Source organism: Hakea prostrata, chromosome 4, assembly GCF_041222555.1.
Source record: "Hakea prostrata isolate BN-2017 chromosome 4, UWA_Hpros_2, whole genome shotgun sequence".
In the NCBI taxonomy this organism is placed as follows: domain Eukaryota; kingdom Viridiplantae; phylum Streptophyta; class Magnoliopsida; order Proteales; family Proteaceae; genus Hakea; species Hakea prostrata.
In genome coordinates this window covers 6,014,853-6,042,129 of record NC_142603.1, presented here as the reverse complement: position 1 = coordinate 6,042,129, position 27,277 = coordinate 6,014,853, and the positions used below count along the sequence as shown (strand labels likewise).

The 27,277-nt window shown below is 37.4% G+C and overlaps 1 protein-coding gene across 2 annotated transcripts; it reads left to right on the top strand.

The window, feature by feature from the left end:
- The first annotated feature begins 335 nt into the window (after nucleotides 1-335).
- On the top strand, nucleotides 336-27,277 carry LOC149017372 (phosphoinositide phosphatase SAC7-like). Of its 2 annotated transcripts, XM_089151711.1 has the most exons (21): nucleotides 337-586; nucleotides 1,898-2,047; nucleotides 2,176-2,259; nucleotides 3,204-3,331; nucleotides 3,414-3,505; nucleotides 6,769-6,826; nucleotides 7,046-7,102; nucleotides 7,214-7,247; nucleotides 7,371-7,451; nucleotides 8,739-8,845; nucleotides 9,982-10,068; nucleotides 10,238-10,315; nucleotides 11,058-11,128; nucleotides 11,213-11,311; nucleotides 13,696-13,795; nucleotides 16,463-16,571; nucleotides 16,726-16,798; nucleotides 20,624-20,717; nucleotides 22,830-22,922; nucleotides 24,598-24,664; nucleotides 26,810-27,277. In XM_089151711.1, the coding sequence occupies exons 1-21, from the start codon at nucleotides 352-354 to the stop codon at nucleotides 26,938-26,940; spliced, it is 2,028 nt and encodes a 675-aa protein (XP_089007837.1). In that variant the 5' UTR covers nucleotides 337-351; the 3' UTR covers nucleotides 26,941-27,277. The 2 variants fall into 2 exon arrangements, with proteins under 2 accessions (XP_089007838.1, XP_089007837.1); XM_089151712.1 differs by lacking the exon at nucleotides 11,213-11,311 and having other exon boundaries at nucleotides 336-586.

The following is a 27,277-nucleotide window of genomic DNA, read 5'->3' as shown; positions in this document are numbered from 1 at the left end:
GATACCAGATAGATTCTAATCTAACGGCAAACAGTATAGTTTTAAACCGTCTGATCACCAGATCTTGCCAAATAGATTCTTTAGTCTTTACCCATTAGCTTTTTTCCTCTTTAAATAAAAAATAAATAAAAATAGGAGCAGGCTCAGATAGATTCTAATCTAACGGCATAAAGTATCATCTTAAACCGTTTGATTACCGGATCTTGCCAAATAGATTCTTCACCCTTCTGCTTTTTTCTCTTTAAATAAATAATAATAAATAAATAAGAGCAGGCTCAGCACGAAACCACGACGACCTTGTCTTCCCTCGCATTTTGATTCACTGAATATATAAAGACGTTTCAGCTTTGCATGCTGTCGTTAGGGCTATTAAGGGCGGGACCCCCGGACCACTCAAATCTGAGTTTCAGATCCAACATTCCCGATCCAAACCCTCGTTTTTCTCCTACTTCAACTCCTCTCCTCTTCCCTCTTAATAACGTTTCTTCAAGAAAACCTCAACTTCTTTCCCGCCTTACTCGCCTTCTTTGCATTAACCGAAGACCAGTTTCCAGGTTCAGGAGTTCGCGTTCACTTCAACTGCAAGGTATTTCCTATCTCTTCTTGCATGAATGCAATTCAACTTTGTTACATTTGAAATCGAATCAATAAGGAACTTTGATTTTTGATTTAGCGTTCACCTTTTTCCACTTATCGAGTAGTGAATCATGTGATCTGGTTCCTGTAAGTTTTGAAGTTAATTACAATCTTGCTGGTTTGGTTTACGATAAGCTTCCAATTCAGATGATATGTTTCAATGTGAGGATCTGTAGTTATTTATTCTGACGCTGAATTGGAGATGAATATGTGTGAATTTTGATTCACTGTTCACCTTTTTTCCACTTATCGAGTTGTGGATCATGTGATCTGGTTCGTGTAAGTTTTGAAGTTAATTATAATCTTGCTGGTTTACGATAAGATTAAAATTCGGATTACACGTTTCAGTGTGAGGATCTGTAGTTATTTATTCTGAGGCTGAATTGGAGGTGAGTATGTGTGATCTGCTAAGTCTTGTATATGTTCGCTTTATTCGTTTGGCTTTCGCTAGTAGCTGATGTAGTCTGATGTTGATATTTGGACAATTTATAATTTACTTATTGGGGCGATTTGAATTATTTATTCCAAGTTTGTATCCGAAATGATAAGGGGAAATATAATAATCTGTTTTATGCTTGTACTTGGTTCACTAACCATCTCTATCTGTTTTTGGATTTTTGGATATCTATTCTACATGATTATGCATCTTTTGCTTAATCCAATGAAATGCTAAGCTGAGCATTGTCCCAATATATAGGTGTTCTTTTGAATATATTTATCAGTAGGTTTTGTTGGCTTATGGAGAAAGAATTCCACTCTCTCTCCATGTTCTAGTTTGTGTGGGCCCTCAACAGTTTATGAGAGAGGCAGTATCTTACTCTGGATGATCTATAATGTATTATATTTTATGTTTATTTTCCCCAAGAAACAAACTTCACCTCTTGTTTGCAATTCAGAAACACGACAAGAATCTGTATTGCATTTTTTTATGGGTACAATAAGCAACTTGATTTCTATCCCTTCAGGTATGCTAAATAGAGAACTCTCATGAGTTTCCGTGGAAATAGTTAGCTCTAATGATAATCATGTTTACCTCTATGCATTGTTCCATTTATCCTAATGTATGAGACTAAACATTTCTAGCATCTCATGATGTTCTACATTTCTTGTTAGAGGCTTTTACTCTGATATTGTTACGTGAATGCGTAATCCTTTTACATTTCAAATATTTTCCATCAACTCATGCTTGAAATTTTATATTTACAAAAAAAATACTCATATTAACTTGTTTCTATTTTTCCGGTCATGGATTGTCTCATAGTTACAATGGAGAAGGTTGATTCTGTGCTTAAGCTTCATACACGGATGCGACTATGGGAATTCCCAGATCATTTTGTTGTTGAGCCAACAGATGGGTCTTCTAGTTCTTGTTTAGCAATAAGCCGGGTGGACGGGTCAATGAATGCGATGGGTTAGCTATCTACTAGTAGTGCCTTTTCCAATTTGAGAAAGCTAATGAAATTCATTCTTGTTTTCTTTTTCTTTTTTAATCATTTTATTGGGGGAAATTCAAAATGGTTGATTGGTTGTTCTCTGCAGACGAGATTCCACATTGCGATTCTGTTCGGGTTCCAAAAATTCAAACAATTTATGGTGTAATTGGAGTATTGAAGCTCTTGGCAGGTATCCCATTTTTGTTGGAAATCCAAAATACATCAATTTCTGCACATAGTGATATGTATTTTCTTCTTAATTTTAGGTAATACCTATTCTGATATATATTATTAGCCTAAATTTTTGTGCTCATGTTTATTTTCATTTGTTAGTTTGTCCATATTCAGTCTGATACATAATATGAAGTCCCCCATCTCCCTCTTTATTCCCCTTTTATTTTCTGTTTGGAACCCCCATCCCCAAGTTCAATCCCCTCTTTCATCTACAAATCATGAGCCATCATAACTTCACAGCCATCCATCAGAATTGATGCAATCTCCAGCCACAATACCACCACCATACCCCTCACCTTCGATCTCGTTGTAGCTCTGAACACTCAATCAAACGCTAGATTTTCCCTTTGTTGATCTTCACACCCTCTTTTCCCCCCAAAATCAGGATCCTTCTTACTTTAGATTCTACAATCTAAATTTGATGAATCTTGGTGAGCATCTCCTAGGTAATCAGCTTTAGACTTTATCCCATCCCAGTGTTGTTAGGTTCCCCCAAGCTATCTCAAGAAATCTATCTCTTTCTCTCTTTTTACCCTATTGTTAATACTTTAGACATCCCCTAAACCCTCTAGACCTGGCTGGAAGTTAGGTGTGATTATGAGACCATACAGATCTTGCGGCTTACTGCATGCTGTTCAATGCTATGGGGTTTCCTTTAAATCAGTGGAAGATTTTAGAAATTTTCATGTGTAAACCATTAACTGTTTGTATTTTTTATGGTTGAGTAAATTCATTATGGAGAAGAAAGGAAACAACCTCCAGAAGAACAAGGGAGAAAAGGCAAACCAAAAGAGAAAAAAATAAATTTCTTAGCTTGACGCCATAGTTAATCATAATTTTTTACAGCAGATTTTTCAGTCTCTTTTCTATGGCCTTAAGCTGTTTTCTCTGTATTTGTAGGGTCATATGTGCTTGTGATAACAGGGCGTGAACAAGTTGGATCTTATTTGGGGCATCCTATCTACAAAGTTTCAAGCTTAAAGATTTTGCCATGCGATCATTCTCTGAAAAATTCCCCTACAGATCAGGTAATGGAGTTACTATTTCTTAGACTTTTTTCCTCCTATGATTGGTTGATCTGAAACTTACTCATTTTACTTCTTTTGACAGAAAAAGATGGAGACTGAGTTTTCTGTGCTCCTAAATGCTGCAGAGAGAACACCTGGTCTCTATTTCTCCTATGATGTCAATTTAACACTCAGGTGAGCCATTTGTTTGTCCAGGTATTAATATTTGACGTGAGAGCAAGAGAGATGCCCAAACATGCAAGAGAAAGTCGGACATGAGAGATAGAGGTTGCAAGAGATGAATAGAAAGAGAGATTTGTCATCCACTCGATTAAATTCCCATGCTTCCTATTAGTACCTTACATATAGAAAAGCACTAATACATGCAACTAAACTGCCTCTAGTAGATATCACAAAATATTCAGAGTCGGGAAAAGGTGATTGGTACTTCTCTTGCTAGTGGCACCAAGTTGTATGCCACCACCCTCAGCTGTGGATGAAATCAAGCTGACAAGTGACAACCTTTCAAGTCTTAGGATTAAAATTGTTTGCTGTGATCATCTCTCTCTGCTGTGCATTGCAGTGTGGCAGCAGAAGTTGGCACATGGAAGATGCAAAATGTAGGGTTGAGATTAAAAAACACCAAATTGCAAGAGTTAAAAACCTGAACCAGATCCATTTGCTTATCCAAATAAGAGAACCCGATATTGCAATTCCTTTGGAAACCCTTCTTCATCTTATTCGTTGCTCTACTACAACTCCCTTGCTTCCCCTCTATTGATTTTTTTTTGGATGAATAAATAATTAAATTAACTAAAGAGGAGCAAACAAAAGCAGCCTTTAAGAGGAAGACCGAAATGAAGAGTTAAGACCCCAGGAGACAACAATAAGTCTGTTCCTTGGGGAATCATCAATTTGGGGATGGGGAAAAGCTACAAATCTAGAAGAAACATCAAAGTAGATGTCATTCCAAATCATATCTTTGGAGCGGGATTTAGAAGTCCATCTTTGAAGATTGCACTCCCACCAAAGATGATGGATAGTGGCACAAAACACAAGCTTACCAACCTGATCACAAATAGTAGAACCTGAAAAGTTTCTCAGAATCCAAGACCCACCCTAGCGAAACCAAATGAGTGCTTCAAGTGGGGCCAAATGAAATATAGGGCTTTTCTCCCAGGATAGATCGGGAAAAGGGCAAGAAAAGAAGAGGTGATCAAGGTCCTCCGAACCATTCCAACAAAGGATGCAGGGTTTACAGGGATATGACGGCCAATAAGAAAGGATTGGGTGGGGAGGGCAAGGTTGACGACCCTCCAAAGGGTAAGGGAATGCCGGAGAATGTGGCCTTTGAACCAAACTAGGGAGGCCTAGGGTTGTGGGCACAGAGAAGGTTCCAGGTTGAGGAGGTGGAGAAGGTTCCAGGCTGAGGAGGTGGAGAAGGTTTTGGTAGGAGATGGAAGCCAAATGGTAATGTCACGGGGGGAGTTAAAAAGGGAGGGAAGGGAGTCCCAAACTTGGCTGAGAGCGGGGAGGGGAATGGGGGTCCAAGAACCAACAGAGATGAAGGCATACAAGGGGGTGGTTTTGGGGATGTGGGTACAAAACAAGCGGGGACCAAAAGAGAAAAGAGAATGCCCAGGAGCACGGGTCAAGCCAAAAGGAAGAGAGGAACCGAACTAGTGGAGATTGAGGTAGAGATGGCAGAGAGAGCACAGGGACGTAACAAGAGAATTTCCTCCAGATCCAAGAAGGATTGGAGGGCATGGGGACCGTCCAAAAGGAGTCTGACCGGAGAAGGAAAGAGTAGACCCAGGTGACCCAGATATGTTTTGAAGCAATTTTCCAAATGAGCTTGAGAAGACATGCCAAATTAACATCAGAGATTCGATGAATGCCGAGGCCACCTTTGGAGGTTGGGCGACGGATAGTTGACCGACTGACCAAGTGGATGAAGCGTGACTTGATTTTGTTCAAACTTCTACCTTAAAAAAATTGTTATGATTCTAAAACTTTAAACCATTAAATTTTATCCATAAGATTCATTAGAGTAAAAGAGAGCATTGGGTTGATGAGGCAAATGGATGGAAAATCTTTTTTTCAGTTTCACAAGTAGTAGATCGCGAAATAAAGGCAGAAGGAGAAAGGGAGCCGGAGGCAGCGAGTCAAAGAAGGCAATAACTAAGTCCATTAAGGCAGGTCTGCAATTTCCAGGGTTGCTATTTTGCTGCCTAAAAAAGTGGAGAAGAGCGATAATGTTTTCCAATTCAAATCTCCTGAGAAGGCTGCTGCTTGAAGTTCGTTGGAAAACTTATCATAAACATCGTAAAACTAGGCTTGTACCTCCACAAATGTCTTCATCTTGTTAAAAGGAATGTAAATTTGATCAGATCTTTTGCCATTTCTTGAATTTTGAGAGAATTTCTCCAACTCCTTGGTTCAACCGGTCAACAACCTGCAAATGCATTTCTTCTTTGCTTCACAAGATTTCAGTTTAATTCCTTGGTTCAACCGATCAACACTTGCAAATGAATTTCTTCTTTTCTTCAGAAGATTCAGTTTTGAAACAATCGGAATTGGATTTAACCCCAACTTGGCCATGAACGATTCAGTTGATAGGAACGTATGATCATCATCTGCGTTTGCTAGAGACTATAAATAATCTTCTGAGCTTTGTCCATTGCAGTTCGAGCTCCTGCCGAGGCTGTTACTAATTCTTGTTTGCAGAGGTAAAATGAACAAATCTTATTCGGTATGCAGTTGTGTCTTTCCTCTTGTTCCAATATTGGGTTTTCTTATTTGGAGGGGAAATAGATCCAGTTTAGGTCTTAACCGTTGCAAGTTGGGGTTTATAATCTCAAACCTCTGTTTTGCATGTCACATGTGTCACCTTCTGCTGCTGCACTGCAATGCATAGGAGAGAGATGTGCATAGCAGACGATTTTTTTCAATGTCTTATGCTTCCTAGAGCCAAGTTGTATATCACTTGAGGCAATTTGGGAGGGGGGAGGAGCATGGTTTTTATCTCAAAAGGAGATGCCTTAATTTTTTTAAATTTCTTGGGTCCAATCTCTTGTGTTTTGCCTTCCTCCCCCTAAAGGACATACAGAAACCAGTTTCATCTGATTTGAAGCAAATTTTCTGTTGTACTTCTAAGGAAAAAATCAGAATATACCAGACTCAAGTTTTACTCATTTTTAAATTGTAATTGTTCAAATAATTATCCTGAATTTTCTATATTTTAATCTCCTTCCTTTTGATAGTTCTTTTTATGGGAACAGTGAAATTCTTACCCTAGACTTATACCATCATACAAAATAGCTATAGATTTTCCGTGCATTCTTTTTGAGGGGAGTCAGTGTAGCACCACTCCCCACCCCCCTCTCTTCCCCTTTTCTCTTTCACTTTTGTTCTTTGTGTTTGTTTATACTTCTGGTTCTTATGCCATTCAACTACAGTGCTCAACGACTGCATGAGTTGGGTGATGAGTCAAAGCAGCTTCCTCTTTGGAGACAGGTAACTTAATTATGATTCAATTTATTGTATCAGATGTCTTGTCATTTCATTTTTTCTGTGTTTGAAAAAACTAATTGATATTAGCTAAGGCATTCTACTTTCTGTTGGCTTCTCCATGTGCAACCAATGGTCATCTCTACAATGATGAAAAATGCGTCCCTGTTTGTCATACACATGCTCTTTAAGAAATGGCTAACTTCTGTTATTGTTTTACAACAGGCAGATCCTAGGTACCTTTGGAATAACTACTTACTGGAGATGATAATAGATAGCAAGGTCAGATATGTTACCATAGATAAATGTATGGATAGCACACATTTCTGTCAATAGATCATTCTACAGTTGTCAATTCTGCTGACCCCATTCTTTTTCTCTCACTCTGTACAGCTTGATTCTTATGTGCTTCCAGTTGTCCAAGGGAATATCCTTATTTGAGTTGCTTTCAGTATTATTGGATGTCATTTGGAGCCAATACTTTAAAATTTACTTCAAGTAGATAATAATGAGCCATTTGATTTGAGGTTATACCTTGACTGCTAAGCAGGTTTTCATTACTTTCAAGCAGCAATTGGCAAAGCCATAGTTGATGTCAGTCTGATTGCACGGAGATGCACTAGGAGAACTGGTATATAGAATAATATCTTTTCCTTGTTTTGTTGGTTTTAAATTGTTTGAGATTTACCTCTTTTTTTATGTTTAGATCAAGGAATTCTGTTGTGATGTTTGACCTGATTCTGGTCATGGTTGAAATGGAAATATTTCCTCTGAGATCAAGAGTAGTATTTATGCATTGAAAACTTTATGGAAAGTTGGAAACTATGTCCGACCCTTTTGTTACTTATGACTTAAAATCTATTGAATGTTACACCTGGAAAAATTATAAATAATTATTGTTGGCAAGAATGTATCAAAATGTTTGATGCCTTGAGGGCTTTTTTCTTTTCTGTGCCACATTTTTGCATATGAAGTCTGTAACAGTGTAAACCATCTAAAGCCACCCATGTTACGGCAATGCATATATCATGGCAGTTATGATATACTATTGATGTAGATAGAATCTTAAGATCCATTTTGCAACGTTGAGTAATTCATAGCAGAAGGCTTTCAGGAGTTGGATGTATTTATAGGGAAATTGTCCTTTTCTTTGTTGTCAGTTTTGTCAAGTGCTTCTGTTTGCCAGTGGCTGGTAGGAACTTGGGAGGAGGTAATTTCAGAGGGAAAGGATCAATGCAGCCAATCCCATTTAGTTGTGATAAGGCTAAATTGAGATGGATTTGGTGCCGTTAATTCTAATTTCCAAACCGTCAGACTGGAGTTCAACTTATAGCAACCTCTATATATGGCATTAATGCCCTTGGAATGCCATTCCTACCTGCGTCAGAATCTCTAACACATACTCATATCTTACTAAATATTGCATTTTCACCATTTTGTACTTGGACTGAAATCATGCACTTCTGATCTCCAGATTTCATTGTTATTAGTTCTGTGCTGATAGCAGGAGGCATGGATTTTGTGTATCATGGTGTTACTTAGCCCTTACTTTTCTGTAGTTTGTATTTTATACTTTTAGGACGCTTTTCCCATATCTGCAAGCATGCCAACAATAGGGAGAGGGAGGACGGTTTTAGGAAATGATTTTCATAAACCAGCACATTGGATTTTCATTTCTTGTTCAGATGTCAGCTGATGTTTATGAGTCTACTTGATGTCTGATAAATAAACTAAGAGTTCGAGTCGTTTTTCTTTTTGATAGATGAGGTAATTGTGGAAGTCAAGTTTGATTTCTTAAGAGTAGCTGATAATTTGTTGTGGTAGATATATAATGCTTTGATAATTTATTCTGAAGTAAGAAACAGCTTCAAAATAATTCCATTTCAAATGTAATTTTTTTGAATGCTTGTTTTTAAAGGTACACGGATGTGGAGAAGAGGAGCTGATTCAGATGGTTACGTTGCCAATTTTGTGGAATCTGAGCAAATTGTGCAAGTAAATGGATGTACAGCATCATTTGTGCAGGTGACCATGTTGCATAAGAAAAATTCTGTTATGGATGAATTTTTTTTCCTTGTTTAGTGCATGATTAAGTAAGCTTTTGGGGTGGCTTCTAGGAACCCAGCATCTGGGCTTCTTGCTCTAAAACTGTGCATCCATCATAATTAATGTTTAATTTTTCTTGTACAAGCACGGAAGACCTTAGCTGTTGGCTTCTGGGCTTCTTTCTCTAAAATGGTCTAGGTTCTGAATGAAATAATTTTGTTGGATAATCTTTTTAAACCCCAAAAGCTTACCCTAACTGCATAACACAACTAAAATTCTTTGCCTTCTTTTGTTTGGAAAAAGGGGTATAGTTCCCCCCCCCCTCTTCTTTCACAAGTTCTAGTGGTGTGATTAGTTCCATCATCTGATCTGATTCCATCTCAGCTGGCTAGGGGATGACAAACAGTCTCATTTACCAATAATTCCAGATTTTGAGCATTTTGATTCTTGGTCACATCTTAGATTTTACTTGGATAAGAAAAATCTTGTCTGAAGGTGTAATTCAGTTTGAAATGGTTCATAACATTCTGTTGAAACTAAAGGCTGGTCTTACAGGAAAGAGATTATTATTAGACTTTTGGGACTGAGTTCGAACTCACTCACATAGGCATGATTGGCACTGGGCAATGCCCCTTTTTAGTGCCAGGAATCTTTTATTTTTTTTAGGGGTGTGGGGGAGGATGGGTGGATAGTCCAGCAGGAAAAGATTCTACTGATAGAAAAAAAAAAGTTGCAAGGCCCAAAACCTTTGCATGGGAGCAAGAGGCTCACTAAAACCAGAGAATACAAGATAGCAACTGCATACTTCCCAATTCCCACTGGATCATTATGTGAATTAATTCACCTGATTGTAAGGCAAGAATCCATGTAGCTGATCCCACTAGTTGGGACAAGACCTGTTGTTGTTGTTGTTGTTGTTGTGATTCACCTGAGACCCAAATCTCCCCAGTGAGTACTCTCACCTTCCCCTGCAAGCTAGTTTGCTATTAAATTTGCAGGTCATGGGTTTCAGTTGAATGAACTATTCATCCAGGAAGCCAAGCACCTAATGTGTCTTATAATATGATAATGCACAGCATTGATGGTAAAATGTCAATATTTTATTTCATTTGCAGGTACGGGGGTCTATTCCTCTACTTTGGGAGCAGATTGTTGATTTGACATATAAACCTAAATTTGAGATTGTTAGACAGGAGGATGGTGTGAGTATTTTTGTGCTACTTCTTACTATCAATTGTTGTTTAGTAGTCTCTTTCCAACACTTAACTATTCCATTATTTGATAAGCATTTCATTTTTTAATTCAGATGATTACATTGTTGAATTGCTTCCTTGCTAGAGATTGATAGTATTTGTGATATGCTTCTTGCAGCCTCAAGTTGCAGAACGCCACTTTTTTGATTTAAGAAAAAGATATGGGTCTGTTTTTGCTGTTGATCTTGTCAACCAGGTAAAAATAGATTAGCTTCTCTCTGTATCTTCCCTGAGGTGGTTGCATCATTATCTCATTCTTGAATTGTATGGGACTGTTTGAAGTAATGGATTTAGTGGTTTAATAAGACAACGTAATAGAGACATGTTATTATAAACCCTTATTGTATACTTACTCTATCTAAGAGTGTGATTAGTCAAATGCAAGAATACCAGAAAGTATCCACAGTAACTTCTAGTTTTGGAGTGAAATATCCAAAATTTCTTAACCCCTCCCCCCCTAAAACGCCTCCTGAAAAGAACACGCAGAAAGAAAAATCTGACACTTTAGGATCTTTGAGCTCACACTTTGTACTTGACCTTATTGCACATTAAGTAAGGTCCATTGCATTACCATATCATTAACCTTGCCGTTTTAGGCACTGGAGTTCAATAAGTACATGCTGAAAAGCATTCTCATGAAGCCCTAATAGTAAAACTTACATCAGTTCGTATTATGTTCTGTATACGTATGTTGATATTAATGTTGTAACTTTTATTGAAAAGGGCTTCATAGTGTCAATGAAGATAACTTTACTTGGACTATAGCCAACTTTACTTGGACTATGGCCAACTTTACTTGGACTATGGCCTTCAGAGTTCTGATATACTCATCAACACTCATGTACATTAATACATGTGCACACACATTTGTGTATGTGATAAAGTTGCTTATGCATTTTTGAAATGCTCATTTATCAATCATCTTTATTGTTCCTCAGCATGGAAGTGAGGGACGCTTGAGCGAGAAATTTGCCAATGCAATGCAGCATATCAGTAGTGATGACATCAGGTAAATCATTTCCTTGCGCCATGTAAGTGTAATTTTTTTAAAAGTATTATACTGCTCACTGCTTAGACCTACTGACTTCTGTAGATATCTGCATTTTGATTTTCACCGGATTTGTGGTCATGTTCACTTTGAGCGCCTATCCTTCCTTTATGAACAAATTGAAGATTTCCTCAAGCAAAAGGGGTATGATTTTCTTGTTAAATTCCAAAAAAACTGGATATTTGTGTTGGATGAACAGGACAATCTCGACATTCTTTGACAACCAATATTAGATATAGTTGTATTTTATTTGTGTAAAAATGAATCAATGAGTTGATGCTGTTTATGAATTTTCTCACATGGCTTATTGATGCTCATTCGGTTCTTCATCTTGGTTTATAAAGATGCCAATGAAACCCAAAATTTCCATTTGATAGTTTATATTTAATTTTATGAAAGTAGATAAACTTTAGATGGTTTATATCCTTCAGGTTTGTGTTGGAGAAAGAGTTTGTCAGTATAGTTAGTGCTTTCACATCCCAAGCAGGATTGGGTGAAAGAAGCAACAATATGGGGAACACATGGATGGATTAGTGCAGATTTAGAGTCAACAAGAAACGATTATTATAGAAATTTATATGAGAATGGACATGTTGGTTCAAATCAGTAGAGGCTATGATTTTGGAGAAAGGAATGTGGAGGGGATGTAGCCAAATAGATTTCTTGTCCATTCTAAAAGGTCAATATATTGTTTTGGAAGGATTAAAATTTTATACTAGGGCAGCACCTAACCTCACAATATTGTATATTGGACATGGATATACGCCTCTCTGCGCAAAATTGTTGCCCAAGGATGAGGTGGTAGAGCTTAAAAGGAGATACCTAGAAATCATTTCGTGATAAAGTGATCGAACAAGGGAAGTTGAATTTTGAGTGGGATGCTTATTCGATGTGGAACAAGATGACTGCTTGTATGAAGTAGGTTGCTAAAGCTGTCCTAAGAAAATCAAGAAGAAGTTGTCATTCCTCTAGGGAGACATGGTGGTAAGCAAGATCTGAAAACTCATCTTGAACAGCCATCTTGATTGAGCGAGATAGTACATCTTTTTAAATGTGTTTCAAAGTCCTGTTTTAGTCTGAATGGCCATGGTGGTTATGAAACATCGAGGGAAGCTCGTTTAAGCTTAGTAAATATATTCAAATCTTTAAGCTGGAAAATAAAAGAAAAGAGGAATGATTTGTATGTGTAGTATTTCCTATTCTACACATTTTTGAATGATATGAGACAAAACCAGGAAGTAAATTAATAGCCTAAGTAGTTGCCTGATGATGTGAAACTAAATTCAAACCCCAAGGGTTGTCTCAGTTGGCCAAAGACCAATACCTCGTAATTAAGATGTTGTGCATTCAAATCTCCTTGGGCCCCACGCAACACAAAATAGGAAGAAGTAAATTAGGCAATAATGGATGAAGACACGGAATCTGAAGACTGAAATTTCTGCTGCTAAGTACAATCTACAGTGATCAATTAGTTAATGAGTCATACTGTCATAGAGACCATTCTACCAAGTATGGTGTAAGGCTGCAATAGGGTCGGGCTGGGCTGGGCTTTTGCAATCCCAAACCCAGCCCTATATGTTCTAATCTGAGCCCATTCCCACCCTGATCCTAGTTCAGGGCCAATGATTACTGTCCCTAGCCCTAAGCCCTACAGGGCCAAGCTAAGCCCATTCCCACCCTGATGGGCCCTAATTGGGTTGGGTCGGGATAGGTTGGCTCTAATTGGCCATGTCCTTGGCTGGCCCTGGCCTTGACCCTGATTGGCCTTGTCCCTAGCCATAATTGGTCCCTATCCTTGGACCTAAAATATCAAATGTAAATTCATTAAAAAAAAAAAATAATAAAAATAATAAATAAAAATATCACAAGTAAACTAAAAATAAAATTCATAGAAATATAAGATGATTCAAGCTCCTACAAAATGATAAAATAGTCAATAAGTTGATAGTGTTGCTTTAAACATAAATAAATTCACATTCCATAATTCTATATTGAGCTCTAAAGGTCTCCCATTGCTTTTGTGATGGAAATTGAACAACCTTACACAAAGTTGTAAATTTTCAGTCAACAATAAATAAAAGAAATCACCAAAAAGTATTGGTGTTACTATTAAAATGAAGAAAAGTTTTATTGCATCCTTACTATAGTCCTTACCTTCAATGAAAAATAGAAAACTATGCAATATCATGTTTCAATTCAAACTTGTAACTATGCTGTCTTCATTGAAATCTAAAGATATTAACAAGATATTATTTCATCTTGGTTTTGTAGTTATCCTTTTTCAGTCTCCTCCAATGTGGCAATAAATATGGTCCCTGTCAAGCATCCGTTCATGTGCTTGTGTTCTTATCTGCAAATGTTATTCTTTGTGTGTTTTTCTTAGTGTATTGTTGTGGACAACCCTACAAGTTTTTTGACTATATATCGTGGAGCATCATCTTTATTTTCTTCTGCCTTTATGATAACCATTCTGTATTGCTGATATTTTCTTTTCTTTTTTTGTATTCTAATGTACTAAAACTTAACAGGTACTTTTTGTTGAATGAGAAAGGTGAGAAAGAAGAAGAGCAACATGGAGTTGTGAGAACCAATTGCATTGATTGCTTGGACCGTACAAATGTTACCCAGGTAATGTTAAGTTCGTGCAATGAATCTAAAAGTGATATTCACCCAAACGATCTAAAAGTGGCTGATGGTGATGAATGGTCAAAAGGATAGTCATTGTTTTTTCATATTCATTTCCATTCTTGGTTCTGTAAGTATTTTGGAGTTTTCTCTTAGTGGTGGTGTTAGGACCCTCTGAGAGCTGAACTTGTCTTTCCCCAAATCAGTAAATAGAAACAGTGACTACTCAGAATTATAAATGAAGAACAATAAAACAGCCGAGAGTTGGCTTTCATTCCATTGCATCACTATGACAATCATACAAGAATTGAAACAACCTATATTCTCATCACTGATATTCAGTTCTTGGAATAATAAAATAAACAGAACTAAACTGTAAACAATCACCACACAAGACCATTCCCTGTGCCTGAGAGGCTCCCTCTCCCCGCAAGCTCAGTTGGCTTTCATTCCATTGCATCACTATGACAATTATACAAGAATTGAAACAACCTACATTCTCATCACTGATATTCAGTTCTTGGAATAATAAAATAAACAGAACTAAACTGTAAACAATCACCACACAAGACCATTCCCTGTGCCTGAGAGGCTCTCTCTCCCCGCAAGCTCAGCTTGCTGTTCTCCCTTTCTTCCTCCCCCTCAACTCTCTCTTACTATCCTCATATATTCCCTCCTCCAGCCTGCATAACAAACTCTTACTCTCTTATCCAATGTCCTTCTGCCACCTGGACTGTCGTTTCTGTCCCTCTGCCCATATCAGAATGTTGGTTGCTGTCCACTAAGGGATTGCCACTTGTCCTCTCTCTTTCACTTGTTGCGAGTGTTGCTGTATTGTGCTCCCCTGCACCAGCTGCTGGTGTTGCTGTATTCTCCCCTGTATCAGCTGCTGCTACTGCTGTCTTCCCCTGCATATTTCTACGTTTGTACACCTGAGTAATAAGGGGCGTATCAGGTGGTAGTTGTCATTGGATGACAACTCAGGTGGAAATTTTATTGAAGTGTTAAGTTCTTGTAGGAATCAAGTGCTTTTATATATGTGGGCAAGAGTTTAGATGCAATGTCACTTGATGAGGGCTTAAACTAAGAAGTCCTAATCACTCTATGACACTCGAACTAGAACCAGGACTCAAACTAAAGCTAGGATTCCCAATCAGATTATATTTAAAATCACACATCCAAAATAAAGGGAGCTAAATAAAAATTAAATACTCCTGACTATTAATCCCGTGTACTAACGTTACTCCCACTGTAGCTTATAAATTAGATCCATTATTTCAAATAAATTAGATATAAGAAACTTGAGGCCTATAGAACCCAACAGTTGGCTAAATAAAGTCTTCTCAGGCCCAATGGAGACATTACACGGTAGCGGTTTGCCAGAGGCAAAGGGCGAGGGGAGGTGGAGGGGTTCATTAACGTGATTTTAACAGACTAGGATTATTGAAATGAAGAAAACAATTTGACACAAGGCTCAACTCATGGTTCCAATCCAGTCCTACCAACAACTTTAGTAACAACTAAAATAATAGAATCTCACTCTAACTAGAACCCACTACTTACATAATTGTATAAATCTCGTACCCATACCTCATACTAGGCACCCATTGAAGTGACCTATTTGTACCAAAGGCCCCGCATTTGCATTTTGCAAAAACCCAATGCCTTTTAAATGCATCCACTGTTATGTTCTCTCTCTCTCTGTCTTTCTCATTCGACTTCAATGCATGAATCTTTCCCCATCTCTCCCTTGTGCTTTTTAATGACAGGTTGGCAGGATCATTGGTTTGATCCTATTTGTAAATCATTCTTGTAGAATGCTTGTTTAGAAATAAGTTTGGATGATAAGGTGCAAAATAATAGATGTTGGGATCTTAATTACAGTTAAAAACAATTTTTTGGCCGAGTCCAATAATTTGTATGCATGTCAACTACATCTGCATTGATAACTTTGTTGCTGGGGAGCCAAAACAAAATGAACTCTTACATGAATTACAAAGATGTCAATGTCGTGCTGCAATTGTCCAGTTCTCTTGATTGAAATGAACTAGTCTCAGAAGACAGGAATGGAGTCTCTGTGACTTGATTTCTGATTCTGTTTAGGTTGTAATTGCTTAGCGCTTGCAGTAATTGTTTGTTACTGCTTCATGGTCACAACATAAAATCTGGCAGTAAGCAATTCCAGGTTTAGTTTCATGTTTTCTTTGCTACTTTCAGCTTTAATGAGTGCTATTATCATTCTTGTGAGGCACCATTATTTTCCTCAGTGAAGGCATTGCCCAATCCCTTTTGTAACCATCATTCTGTTATTGATTTGTCCGTGAGATTTTTCATCCAGTATTGAGAAAAAATGGGAGAATATTTGCGCCAGGCAGGGGATTGAGGAGGGTTGGCTGTTTCAACTCACATTTTTATTGTACTTCTGTTATAATTTTTTCTTTTAACATCCTTGGCATTTATAAGTCCAATATAATATCATTTGGGTGCTGTATCTGCCCAGTTTGCACTTGCAAGTACTATTTGTAAAATAATAAAAAATAAATAAAAATCTGTCACATTTTGTTGCACTTGCGCTGATATGCTATACTTTGTTGTTATACTGAACTGTGGTGGTGAATGAGGCTGAGTTGTTGTTTTTGTCGTTACTGTATACCACACATTGGTCAACAGAGCATGATTGGTAGAAAATTGTTGGAAGTCCAACTTCGAAGGATGGGGCTCTTCAGTGCTGATGAAACTATTAGCACGCACTCAAATTTTGATGAGAAATATAAAATATGTGAGTTCTCTACATTTTCTCTCTAGTGACTTCTGTCAGATAATATGGTGTTGACACTCTCAGTAATAGACGTACCTATTACTGTCGAATTAAAAGGTTTTTCAAGCCATACGGAATAGGGCTCTAAGTGATCTTTTATATTTCTTTCTTTCAGTATGGGCCAATCATGGTGATGATATAAGCATCCAGTATTCTGGAACTCCTGCCTTGAAAGGAGATTTTGTCAGGTACTTGTGGATTCTCTTTGTTTAAGCTTTACAGAAGTTGTCAAAATGGAAACCAGATTAAAGATTATGCACATTGATTGATTTAGTTTGGAATTTGTCTTATTGATTCTTTAATGCCATTTCAAATATAAAGGAATAAGGATTCTGCATTTATTTTTGTCTTGTTCTTTTCTAGTTATACTTTTGTTTTGCTAGACCTTCGGAATCACATACTAAATGCCACGAGTCTCATCCCATTGTGAGAAGAGTTACTTACTATTCATTTTCCGATGACTTGTTTTCCTACCTTTCAAGATTATATCACTTGGAAAGACATTAATGAAGATATTTCTTTTTAAATATTTTGCTTTTGTATGCAGAATATAAGGTGTTAGGATGCTAGCCCATTGAGGGTGAACACCGTTGGGGGTAGAAGAGTTGTAGGGGATCATAACCATCCAGACATGAGGGGACAGGATCAGCTACAGGGACATGGGCTTAATCCTATTTGAGAGCAGCCACTCCCATGTTGTCCTACATGGAAAGGGGAATTGGTAAGGGTTTGTTTTGGGCTATATTAGGGAAGAGAGAGGAGGGGTAATAATTTTGTGAGGGAAAGGGGACAAGCTGTGCTCGTAGGGTAGAGGTAATCTCTCAGGTTAGAGGTGATTGAAATAGGATACTCAGGGTGTGGAGTTCTTGTATTTGCAGACTGATTGAGCCAATTCGTTAATGAACTGAACGAAGTACTTCCCATCACATTTCTTGTGTATACATTTCAACTGCAGTATATGTGTGTGTGAGCGGGAGTGAGTGAGTTGCAGGGCTGCTGTGAGTTGAAGTTCAGGTGAATTTGCTACTAGAGAAGGGCTCATTGTAGGTGGTTCTATCCATTTAAGTGAGGGATTATTCATGGTTCCTATCACAAGGGTATGCAATGATGCATGGTTAGATGGCGTTCCCTTTGGATAAATTCAATAATGAACATACGTTCAAATTTTTTTTCCAAAAAAATTATTTTCCAAGCGTTTGCCTCAAAATTTGGTTACGTATGATGATCTTTGCCAGCAGGTCTGAAGAATCCTTCTCAGCATCTTTCATTGTCATAGCAGTTATTGTTCTTCCATCAGTTCTACAATTCCATGTTTGTTGGATTCACGGGTGCAACTGTGCAAGACTATTAACCTCTCTTTCCCCATGAGGTGGGAATTGTTTGGGTCTTAGCGAACATAGAAAAGTAAGGGGTGGGACAACTCTAAATGTTCATGCAGGTTATTTCCCCTTTTACCCTTTTGATTGGTAAAATTTTTTTAGGGCAAATGACAGTTATCTCCCTCTTAGTCAATCAAATTGACGTGAACCCCTTCTTAGTTGAATAATGACAGTTACACCCACCCTTACCTGACAAAGGTGACTAAAATCCCTCCCTAGTTTTAACTTTCTCAGTTAAGTCATAAGTGATACCTTTGCTGCTAAATTTTTTTTCTTTCAAAACCCTAAAATACCTTTAACTAGGATGATATTTTAGTGTAAACCACAAACTACACTCAGTTACCCCAGTAGTTAAAACCCTCAACTACCCTCAATTTAATTCTTAAAACCCCAAAATACCCCTAGTTTGTTCTTCTAGTTCCTCTGCTCTGTCTGTAATTCCTCAGAGGTTGAGGGCTCTCCATGCTGTGAAGTATCAGGCATTCTGCATCTCAGTTCATCAGTTTAATGTGATCTGTTTGAATAGTAAGGAAGAATGTTTTGGATAATCTGTGCTGGAGGGTTTTAATTTGAACCACTACCTGTGTATGCGGCAAGGGCATGAGGTTGAATGGAGAGATCTCTCCGTATATTGATGAGAGGAGAATCAAAACAAGATCAAAGCACTGTCCTACTTGATTGGCTCGGGATTTCTGCATTAACGGAAACTTGTGGTTGGATAAGCTTTAACGTCCAAGTAGAGAGCTTTTTGCAGCCCAAGCTTCAAGGACTGGCTAGGTAATCAAACAATCTCAATCCCAACCTCCCGTTCTCTTCTCGAGCTACCCCCTCTGGAGCAGAGAACCACTTCACAAGATACATTTTCTGATACATCGTCATGGTGAAGCGCTTGTCTGGAGGAAATTTTGAAAACCAACATTACCAGTTATCTTCTCTTCAGCAGAAACTCCATGACAAACATACCTTAGAGGCATGGTTAGGACTTTGGGAGCAATGGCATCAACACACCTGTCTGTGATGCCAAGTTCTTTTGACCACAAAGAAAAGGATTTGGTGCTCTGTCGCGTTAAAATAGGGTCCCCTCATTCCCAGAGAACACATGGACTGGAAAACTTCAAGCTTATATAAGAGATTTCCCTTCTCTGCATCCTCTGTCATCTGGACATATTGCGCTGCACATCTTACTGAAACAATGTTGAAGGCACTTACAGTGATGGTAATTCCATAATAGAACTTGGCGCAGGTCTCAAAGGCCTCAACTCTACTAGGGAATTCCGGGGGGTTGGACTATTTGGTGTTGGAAGGAATCTAGTGATTCGGAGGATAGCTGCTGTAAGCACAAGCCATTTGGAAACCAGAGGAAACTGTTTCACAACCAAAAAAAAAAAATGTAGTGAATCAAACTAGTACGGTAATAACAACCCCAGCAGAAAAACGGTTTTAGAATATCGAATATAGCAAGCAAAATCTCAAAAAAAGAAGCTTCAATACAGGTCTATAATCCAAAACTCTCCTGACACTTGAAGGAGCTTCAGTTGGAACTTCTTAGCCTTCGCAGTTTACCACTGGAGAAGAAAAGAATACTTCTTGTGGTATTTATGGTCTTTTGGGTAATTTGTAAGATAAGGTTATTTTGATCTTTTGATCAGTTTCAAGTACAAAGTTGTTATAATAACTTAACAATGTTACAGGTAAAATAGATATTTCATACCACTTAACTAAGAAAAGTTAATGGTAGGGAGCATTTTGTCACCTTTGCCAGGTAAGAGTAAATGTCATTATCCAGCTAAGAGGGCATCTAAGTGTCACTTGGTCAACTAAGAGAGTTGGTAACTATCATTTACCCAAAAGAGTATGATGCTTCTCCAAGTGTAAACTGAAAAGTCTATTTAGGGAGGCTTATTCTAGTTGCATGAACCCGTGTTGAAAGTTCTGCCAAAATTTTCACATAAATATTTCAACTTAGCAAAATGTTGATACAGAACTCCAATCAATGTGTAATGAGTTCAAAGTTTCAGTTAACATTTTGTTATTCTGCAAAATTCCAACATTATATAGATTTGGTATCACAAACATTTTGTATATAAAAGAATTTGAAACTGTTACATTGGTTTCTTTGGATTTGATTCTAAGGTTTGTGAAAACTATAGTTTTGTGGTTATTCTTTCGTAATGCATATATTAACTGTAATTGAGTTGCATGTGGAGTAGGCCATATGAGAGAATTAAAGAAATGTAGGACATATAGTTTGGAAACTGCCTCTCTGTGAAAGCAGGGGTAAGGTTCTGTGTGTGATGGCCCCCCCAGAGTGCACAATGGTGGGAACATTCTGCATCGGGTACACCCTGTTTAGCTTTAAGCACATACATCAATATAGGGGTTCAAATCAAACTACCTTGTGTATGCTCAATTTCCCCTGTTACTCTTAATCTCATCCTCAAATGTTGTGTAGCTAAATGTTTCTAATATCATTATCTCCAATCACTTATTTCTTGAAATAATTTGCTTCCTTCATCCTGAGTTTTATTTTGTGTCAAAATATTCTTGTCTCCTGCCGAAGCCTTGTTGGTTGGCCTGCATGCAGGTTGCATATTTCTCTGTTTTGATGGCTATCCCATTTGTCTGGATATCTAGGTATGGCAAGCGGACAGTTGAGGGAATTGCCAAAGATGGGTGGAACGCCCTTGCTCGTTATTTCTTTAATAATTTTCGTGATGGCACAAAACAGGTTAGTACAGTTTATTTAACTATTTGTATTGTTTCTGAGTTTGTGATGTAGAACAATGTAGTACTGTATTTGAATGATCAAAACAGTAGCCAAATAGGACCTTTCACAGGGAATCAACGTCAGATTTGATAGACTTAAGATAAATAAAATTCAGATATAATGGAAGGCTAAAAACCGAAGTGGTAGAACAAGGATATTGGTTTAAGAACAAGGACTAACTAGGTTTTCAAAACAACAGTATGCTATAAAGAAGAATGGATGGAACAATATAAGAGAATTAAGAGAACAATAAGGACAACAAAGTAACATGCTAACACCCGGCCTCCCCCCCCGCCCCGTGGATCAATTGGATCGAACACCAATCTACCTTGATCAAACACAAGGGTTCTCCAAGAGGAGGAATGCTAGCAAGCAATTTGATTTCATTTCACAAGTTGTTTTTTCACCATTTACATAAGTCTCTTTATATAGCATTCTAAAGAGACAAAAACATTAATGGTAACATCCAACCACTAGCTAACACAACCTACTACAAACATTAATGGAAACATCCAACTACTATCCAACACCACTAGTCAAAACAACATTGGAAACATCCAACTACTACCCAACACCACTAGTCAAAACAATAATGGAAATATCCACCAACTATACCCCACCACTAACCAACACCACCTACTAGCTCATTTTGTTGACTTTTCAAAGCTAGACTTGGCTTAGTTCAAAATAGTGGGCTGATATTCTTCTTCCACTAAAGTGATCCAAGCCCATGAAACCATGGGCTCATTTTAACCCACTCCAATAGTCCTAGCCCATGCAAGCCATGGGCTGTTTTGGGTCATGTCCTTAGGCTTTAATGGGCTTGAGCTTTGGGCTTTTCTCTCTTTTGTATTTGCTACCAATTCTGCATCAGAAGTAGTGGGCTATTTTCCCTTGGCTGTCATTGTATCGTCTCTGATCATCCATACCTTCATGGACCATAAAGATCTCTTTTAATATGTCATGTTGAGTAATTGATTCATCTATCTAGCTCTTCATCCAAATGGATATGTATTATTGATCTACTGAATTATACGAGAAAATGACAGAAGGTAAGTAATAGTAGGAGTTGGTTTTATGCCTCTAATACAAGCGAAGGAGCTACAGAACAGGAGACAGGACTACAAATAATGTATGCAAGGTGATTTGATGGGATTTTTTCGATCCGTACCTAACTGGATACCACCTAAAGGATAAATGATGGAATGAATATGAAAGTGCCGCCATAGTTGTCAAGGTGTCTGGTGCTTTTGTGGAGAATTCAAGTTATTTCATTTACTTAAGATGCTATTCATGAATAAGCAAATAACCCATCCTATTTGAATCCAATAAAAATAGTTAAAATATCAAATAAAGAATAGAAACCATCACCCTTGTTCAAGAACAAAAACTGGATTTTTATTGGTAGGTGAAATTTTAAACTTTCTAATGTTGGTCTTTTTCAAATCCAAAAATTCAACAAGTCTTATAATGTTAAAACATTGTAGAAACCTAAAGTGCTATTAAATATTCGTTGTTATCATATAAAATTTTTTTTAATTAAATGTGACTTCAACAGCATTTGTTCACATCAAATAAGATCTGACCTTAACATAACTATTTCAATTTAACAAATTTATGTACTCTCGGATTTGCAGAAAGCTGGTTTTGTGTTCTACATAATGCTTTTTAAAATAGTTTCATGTAAAGATAAAATCATTTGACCAGTCAAACTTCTCAGAGAACAAAACTATTTATCTAAATCTAGAGCAGTTTAATTATTTATAATTAAGATTCATGATGCACTGAATATCAAGCTTATGGGTGATTAATGTACACATTCATGCTGTCAGTTTGCCAATTCAGAGGGTGGGGATATCCCGACCCTACTATAATTATGCCTTTTTCCCATAATCTTCCAGAATATTTTTTTTCTTACCCGTGTTCCTGTTTAATTTGATTCTGTATGATCATTCTATCTAACTAGTAACTAATCCTGCTTGTATTTGCTGTTTATTTTGTTCCCCTTTTTTCTCCAACTATTAGTTTCTCAATTATAGTCGTTATTAAAATTTCTGTTGCTCAAATTTGAAGGATGCTATTGATCTCCTCCAAGGACACTATATTATATCTGTTAGTCGAGATATGGCTCCACCTTCGCAGAAAGGGAAACTTGAGGATATTGCAGTAAGTATATCTTATATGGTATAGATTATTTCTCTCTATTTCTCTAGCGAGTGATCACCTCCTTCCTTGTGAAGCACATAGTATTAAGTCTTGTCTTGGAAGGCCACTTTGGCCATATCAAATTTAGCTGAAAAACATCACATTTTTTCTATGAAGCAAACTGGCAATTTTTTCTTTAGCCATGTGCTTTGTGTTGTCGTTTGCTTTTTCTTTTCTGTCAAGAATGCTCTTGTTTACAACAACAAGCCTTCTCCCAACTAAATGTGTTCGGCTACATGGATCCTTGCCTTCCAGTCAGGTCTATTTAAGGCTATAGCAGACACAAGACCTTAAGCTATGCACATCATTTCTCACCACTTCTCCTAAGGCTGTCTTAGGTCTGTCTTTAGTTCTTTTAATTCCTTAAATCTGGATTAAAGCTCGTTACTTATGGAAAATATATTTATGACATGATATGCATCCTTATTTTGATGAATAATTATGTATGGTTCCTCATGGTGAAGCCACATTCAAATTCTTATTATTACAAAAAGTAGTCATTCATGGATTATTATAAAAAGCAACTGCATAAATTTCTCTGTATTTGTGATCACACAATCAGGGTATTGACATTAATCATCTAATGAAAATGAGAATGCAATGCTTTTCTTGCCTATACTAAAAGAAATTCCATGTCCTCTTCAAAGTGATGATGACCATTCTTGAGATTGTACATTATCAATCTAAAGCAAACTAAATAGCCACATCTGATTTTTTTTGTGTCTGTTAACCCCAAATTGCTTGAATAGCAGCTGTTGGTGGCCCATAGAACATATAATTTCTTTGATTGCAATTTGTAGTGAGGACCATCCAATATGTGCTCCTGTTCTTAGCTGCCTTGAAGTGTGCCAATGCTTGCTATATGTTGAACACCTGCCATCCTGGGTTCAATTCTTTAGTCTAGTCTTCATATCTTTTACATCTCAAGGTGATTTACTCATCTGCAACCTTACATTTTTACCCTTGTGTCTGTATACACGTCTTGCCATACCATTAACAATGTATCATGAGTTTTATAAATAGATCGCTATTCGTAGTAGGTGTGCTCCATGTCCGTTTCTGCTTACATCCTGTTTTGATTGGGTTAACGAAGGTTTAATGAAGTCACGTGTTAAATCTCTAGGTTTTAACCATATATCTAACTGGCATTTAACAAAGTTATGAACATTTATGCTACCCACTGAAATTCATGGTTGTTTTCTTTTCTCTGTGCTTCATGTACAATAAATTCTCATGCCCTCCACCCCGTCCAAGTGGAGGGAGGACTGGGGAAGTGTTAGTTGATTGGGTGAGTTTTGAACCTACATCTTGTCTTAAACCCTCAAGCTAATTATAAACATCAAACCACTGGACATAATGTTAACCTTCCCATGGCCTAAGTTCTCTCTTTATTTTTTTCTTTCTTTCTCTGGTTAAATAGATTTTTATCTTAATGTGACCCTAACAGAATTTTCTGAACTACCAGCAGACATGCATATTGGGGTGTGTTTGTGTTTGAGTTTAGAAGGTCCCTGATTTGTCTGATTGCAGATATTTTATTCATTTATATCCTATTCCTCATTATGTCTGCATTATTGTACTCTTTTGAATTTAGTTGCATGGCAAAGCTAATTAGTTGCTTTTGTTACTCTTGCAGTCTTTCCCAATTGCTTTTGGGATAATCTTGGCTGGGCTTTTCTTTGCGATCATGTCACTGAGGCAAGGTTAGTTGGTTTCTGGTTCTCATGAATTCTGTAGGCATATGAGTGTATCAAAGTGCTAGAATTTTGTTTGGTGTATACCCTACTTCACATTAGAAAATTAATTTAACCAACTTTAAATTTACATTCTCCTTTTGGAACCATAGGAAAAGAGAGGGGGAGGGGGGGCTTTGCATACCATTACGTATAAAAGATCATATTTTGTTAATTCTCCATTCCCCCAACACCCCCCCCCCCTTCTTTCTTCTGTTTTCTTCCAAATTCTTGTCTTCAATGTTTATTGAAAGTATACTACAATGTCCTCCATTTCCCCTTTCTGAAAATTTAGTGTATAATACTGCATTCATCCTTCCTTGAAATGCTGCAGACACTATCCCCTCCCCCTGGTTGCTCGCCTTTTTTTCCTGGATGAATAGAAAGAGAGAAAAAAAGGAGACACACACACACACACAGAGTTGTGTGCTGGAATATTCTACTAAAAGCTCATGTCAAGGTTGGAGCCTTGTGTTCATCAGCATCTCAACCAACATTGGCAGTAGTGAGAGATGTAAACTTGACCTTGTGTGTATTGCCTAAAGAAATTAATTCAAATTAGAAACTCTTGGAACCTTCCCAGGGGTTTCAGTGAGAGCAATCTAGTAATCTTGGACTATCCTGTAGGGTGAAAATCTGTGACTGGCTCAATTCGATGTGGAACTGTTTGGATAGTCAGAGGAAGGCTCATAAGAAAAGAAAAACATAGAAATCTAGAATCATTGCTCATTCCCTCTAGCTTCATAGGTGGATTCCTGTGGAAGATCTCTTTGATTCTAACGATTGCAAGCTGCTGGTGTTGGAGACAGGTCTCAGTATCTCCATAACATCTAGGTAGTATCCAGTTTTCATTTGTTTAGCTTCCACAATCTCATCACAGTCAAAATCTTCCCCTCCAGCTGGTAACTAACTTCCTTAAAAGTTTTACCTTTGCTTCTAATCCCATTACCCTTTTCTATTCCAGTATTCCATATCCAGTCATTTTCCTTATTTATATCTTGACTTCTGCAATTATCCGATCATTACTGTAGGGTGGTTTAATTCCCCCATCAGCAACCCATTCACCGAAAGTACATATATTATATTTGGATAATGATGAATTCTGAAATTTAAACATTATTCTTTAATGATAGAGACTGCAAGCCAGGAACAAATTTAAACTATGGATGAAAGTGGATTGTCTAATTGTTCCTTTCTAGCAACTTTGCTATCAATTTAATTGACAGTTCATGCCTAGTGGTATGGTGCATTTGGTTAAGGGTTGATGCAGTACTGAACAGGTTGATCAACCCTTGGAACTCCTTTGCTGTGCAACCGGTTGACTTGGCAATGATATGTTGTTCCTTGTTGAACTGCTAACTAAAATAATCCAATTTTTAGCAAAGCTGCTGGATCTTCATACGTGAAATAGACAACAACCAATAAGCCTTTGTCCCAACTAAATGAGGTCAGCTACATAGATTCTTACCTTCCGATCAGCTCTGTTAGAGGGGTCATACTAGATGTTATATGCATATCCTTTCTCACCACTTCTCTTAAGGTTATCGTAGGCTGATTTACATCTATAAAATATGCCACATAAAAAGTTTAAAAAATATTTTGACTGCATTAGTAAGGCTTAGACCCTCTAACCCTTTTAGTCTGTCACTAGTTTTTTTTTTTGGATAAACTATCTCAAGTTAACACATTTAACCACTGGCAAAGGTTGGTTTTGCTAGTAGTGCTCATTATTTAAGATCTGCTTTCCTACACTAACACTAGGGGATCTCTTCTTCAGCTGGTAATCAGATCTGCCAAATGGTGTACCAGTGAACCCAGCTTTAGAAGAAATAAAAATATATATTTTTTTAAAGTTTTTTGGGTGCAACAGTTTCAGAACTTTGATTTGACTGTTTATGGCATGCAAATATTTCAACCATGTCAGAATTAGGATATGCTATTTCCATTTTAACCACAACAGAGACCGAGTTGGTATATTGTGGCATACATGCATGCCTTTTCTTGCTTTTACTTTCTTGTTCACAATTTCTCTGTTGAGTATGGTAACATTACATATACTCAAAGAGTACAGTGGAATCTAGAATAACTGCTCTTCTTACTTTTGTCTTCCTGCAGTCCGAAGTGATATTCGCAATTTGTTCTTTTCAATCTTGTGGGCAAGTCTTACTTTGTGTATAGCAGCATTTGTGAGAGCCAATGGTCGAGTATTTTGCAATCGGCCCCGTTTGCACAAGCCACGATGTTGAGGGACCTAGTTTTCTGTCCTGTTTTGTGACATATGTTGTTTATTGTGCAATCTGCGCGCCTATTTTATTTATTCTTTAGTTTATGTTTTTTTGTACCATGATCATGATCAGCTCATCCAAATTACATGGTCCATAATTTTATAGACTGCCCACGATAACCACTGAAATAAAAAGGCCTCTCGCTTGTCCCGCTGATTCTGTAGAACTACAATTTAATCCTGTGTTTAATTTTATTTTCCCAGCTCATCTTTCTTTGATTCTTGGGTAATTTTTATTAAGACCCCTGACCCTGAGGTTTGGTTCAGTCACTTTTAGTTCAGTTTTAAGTTTTCTTTTG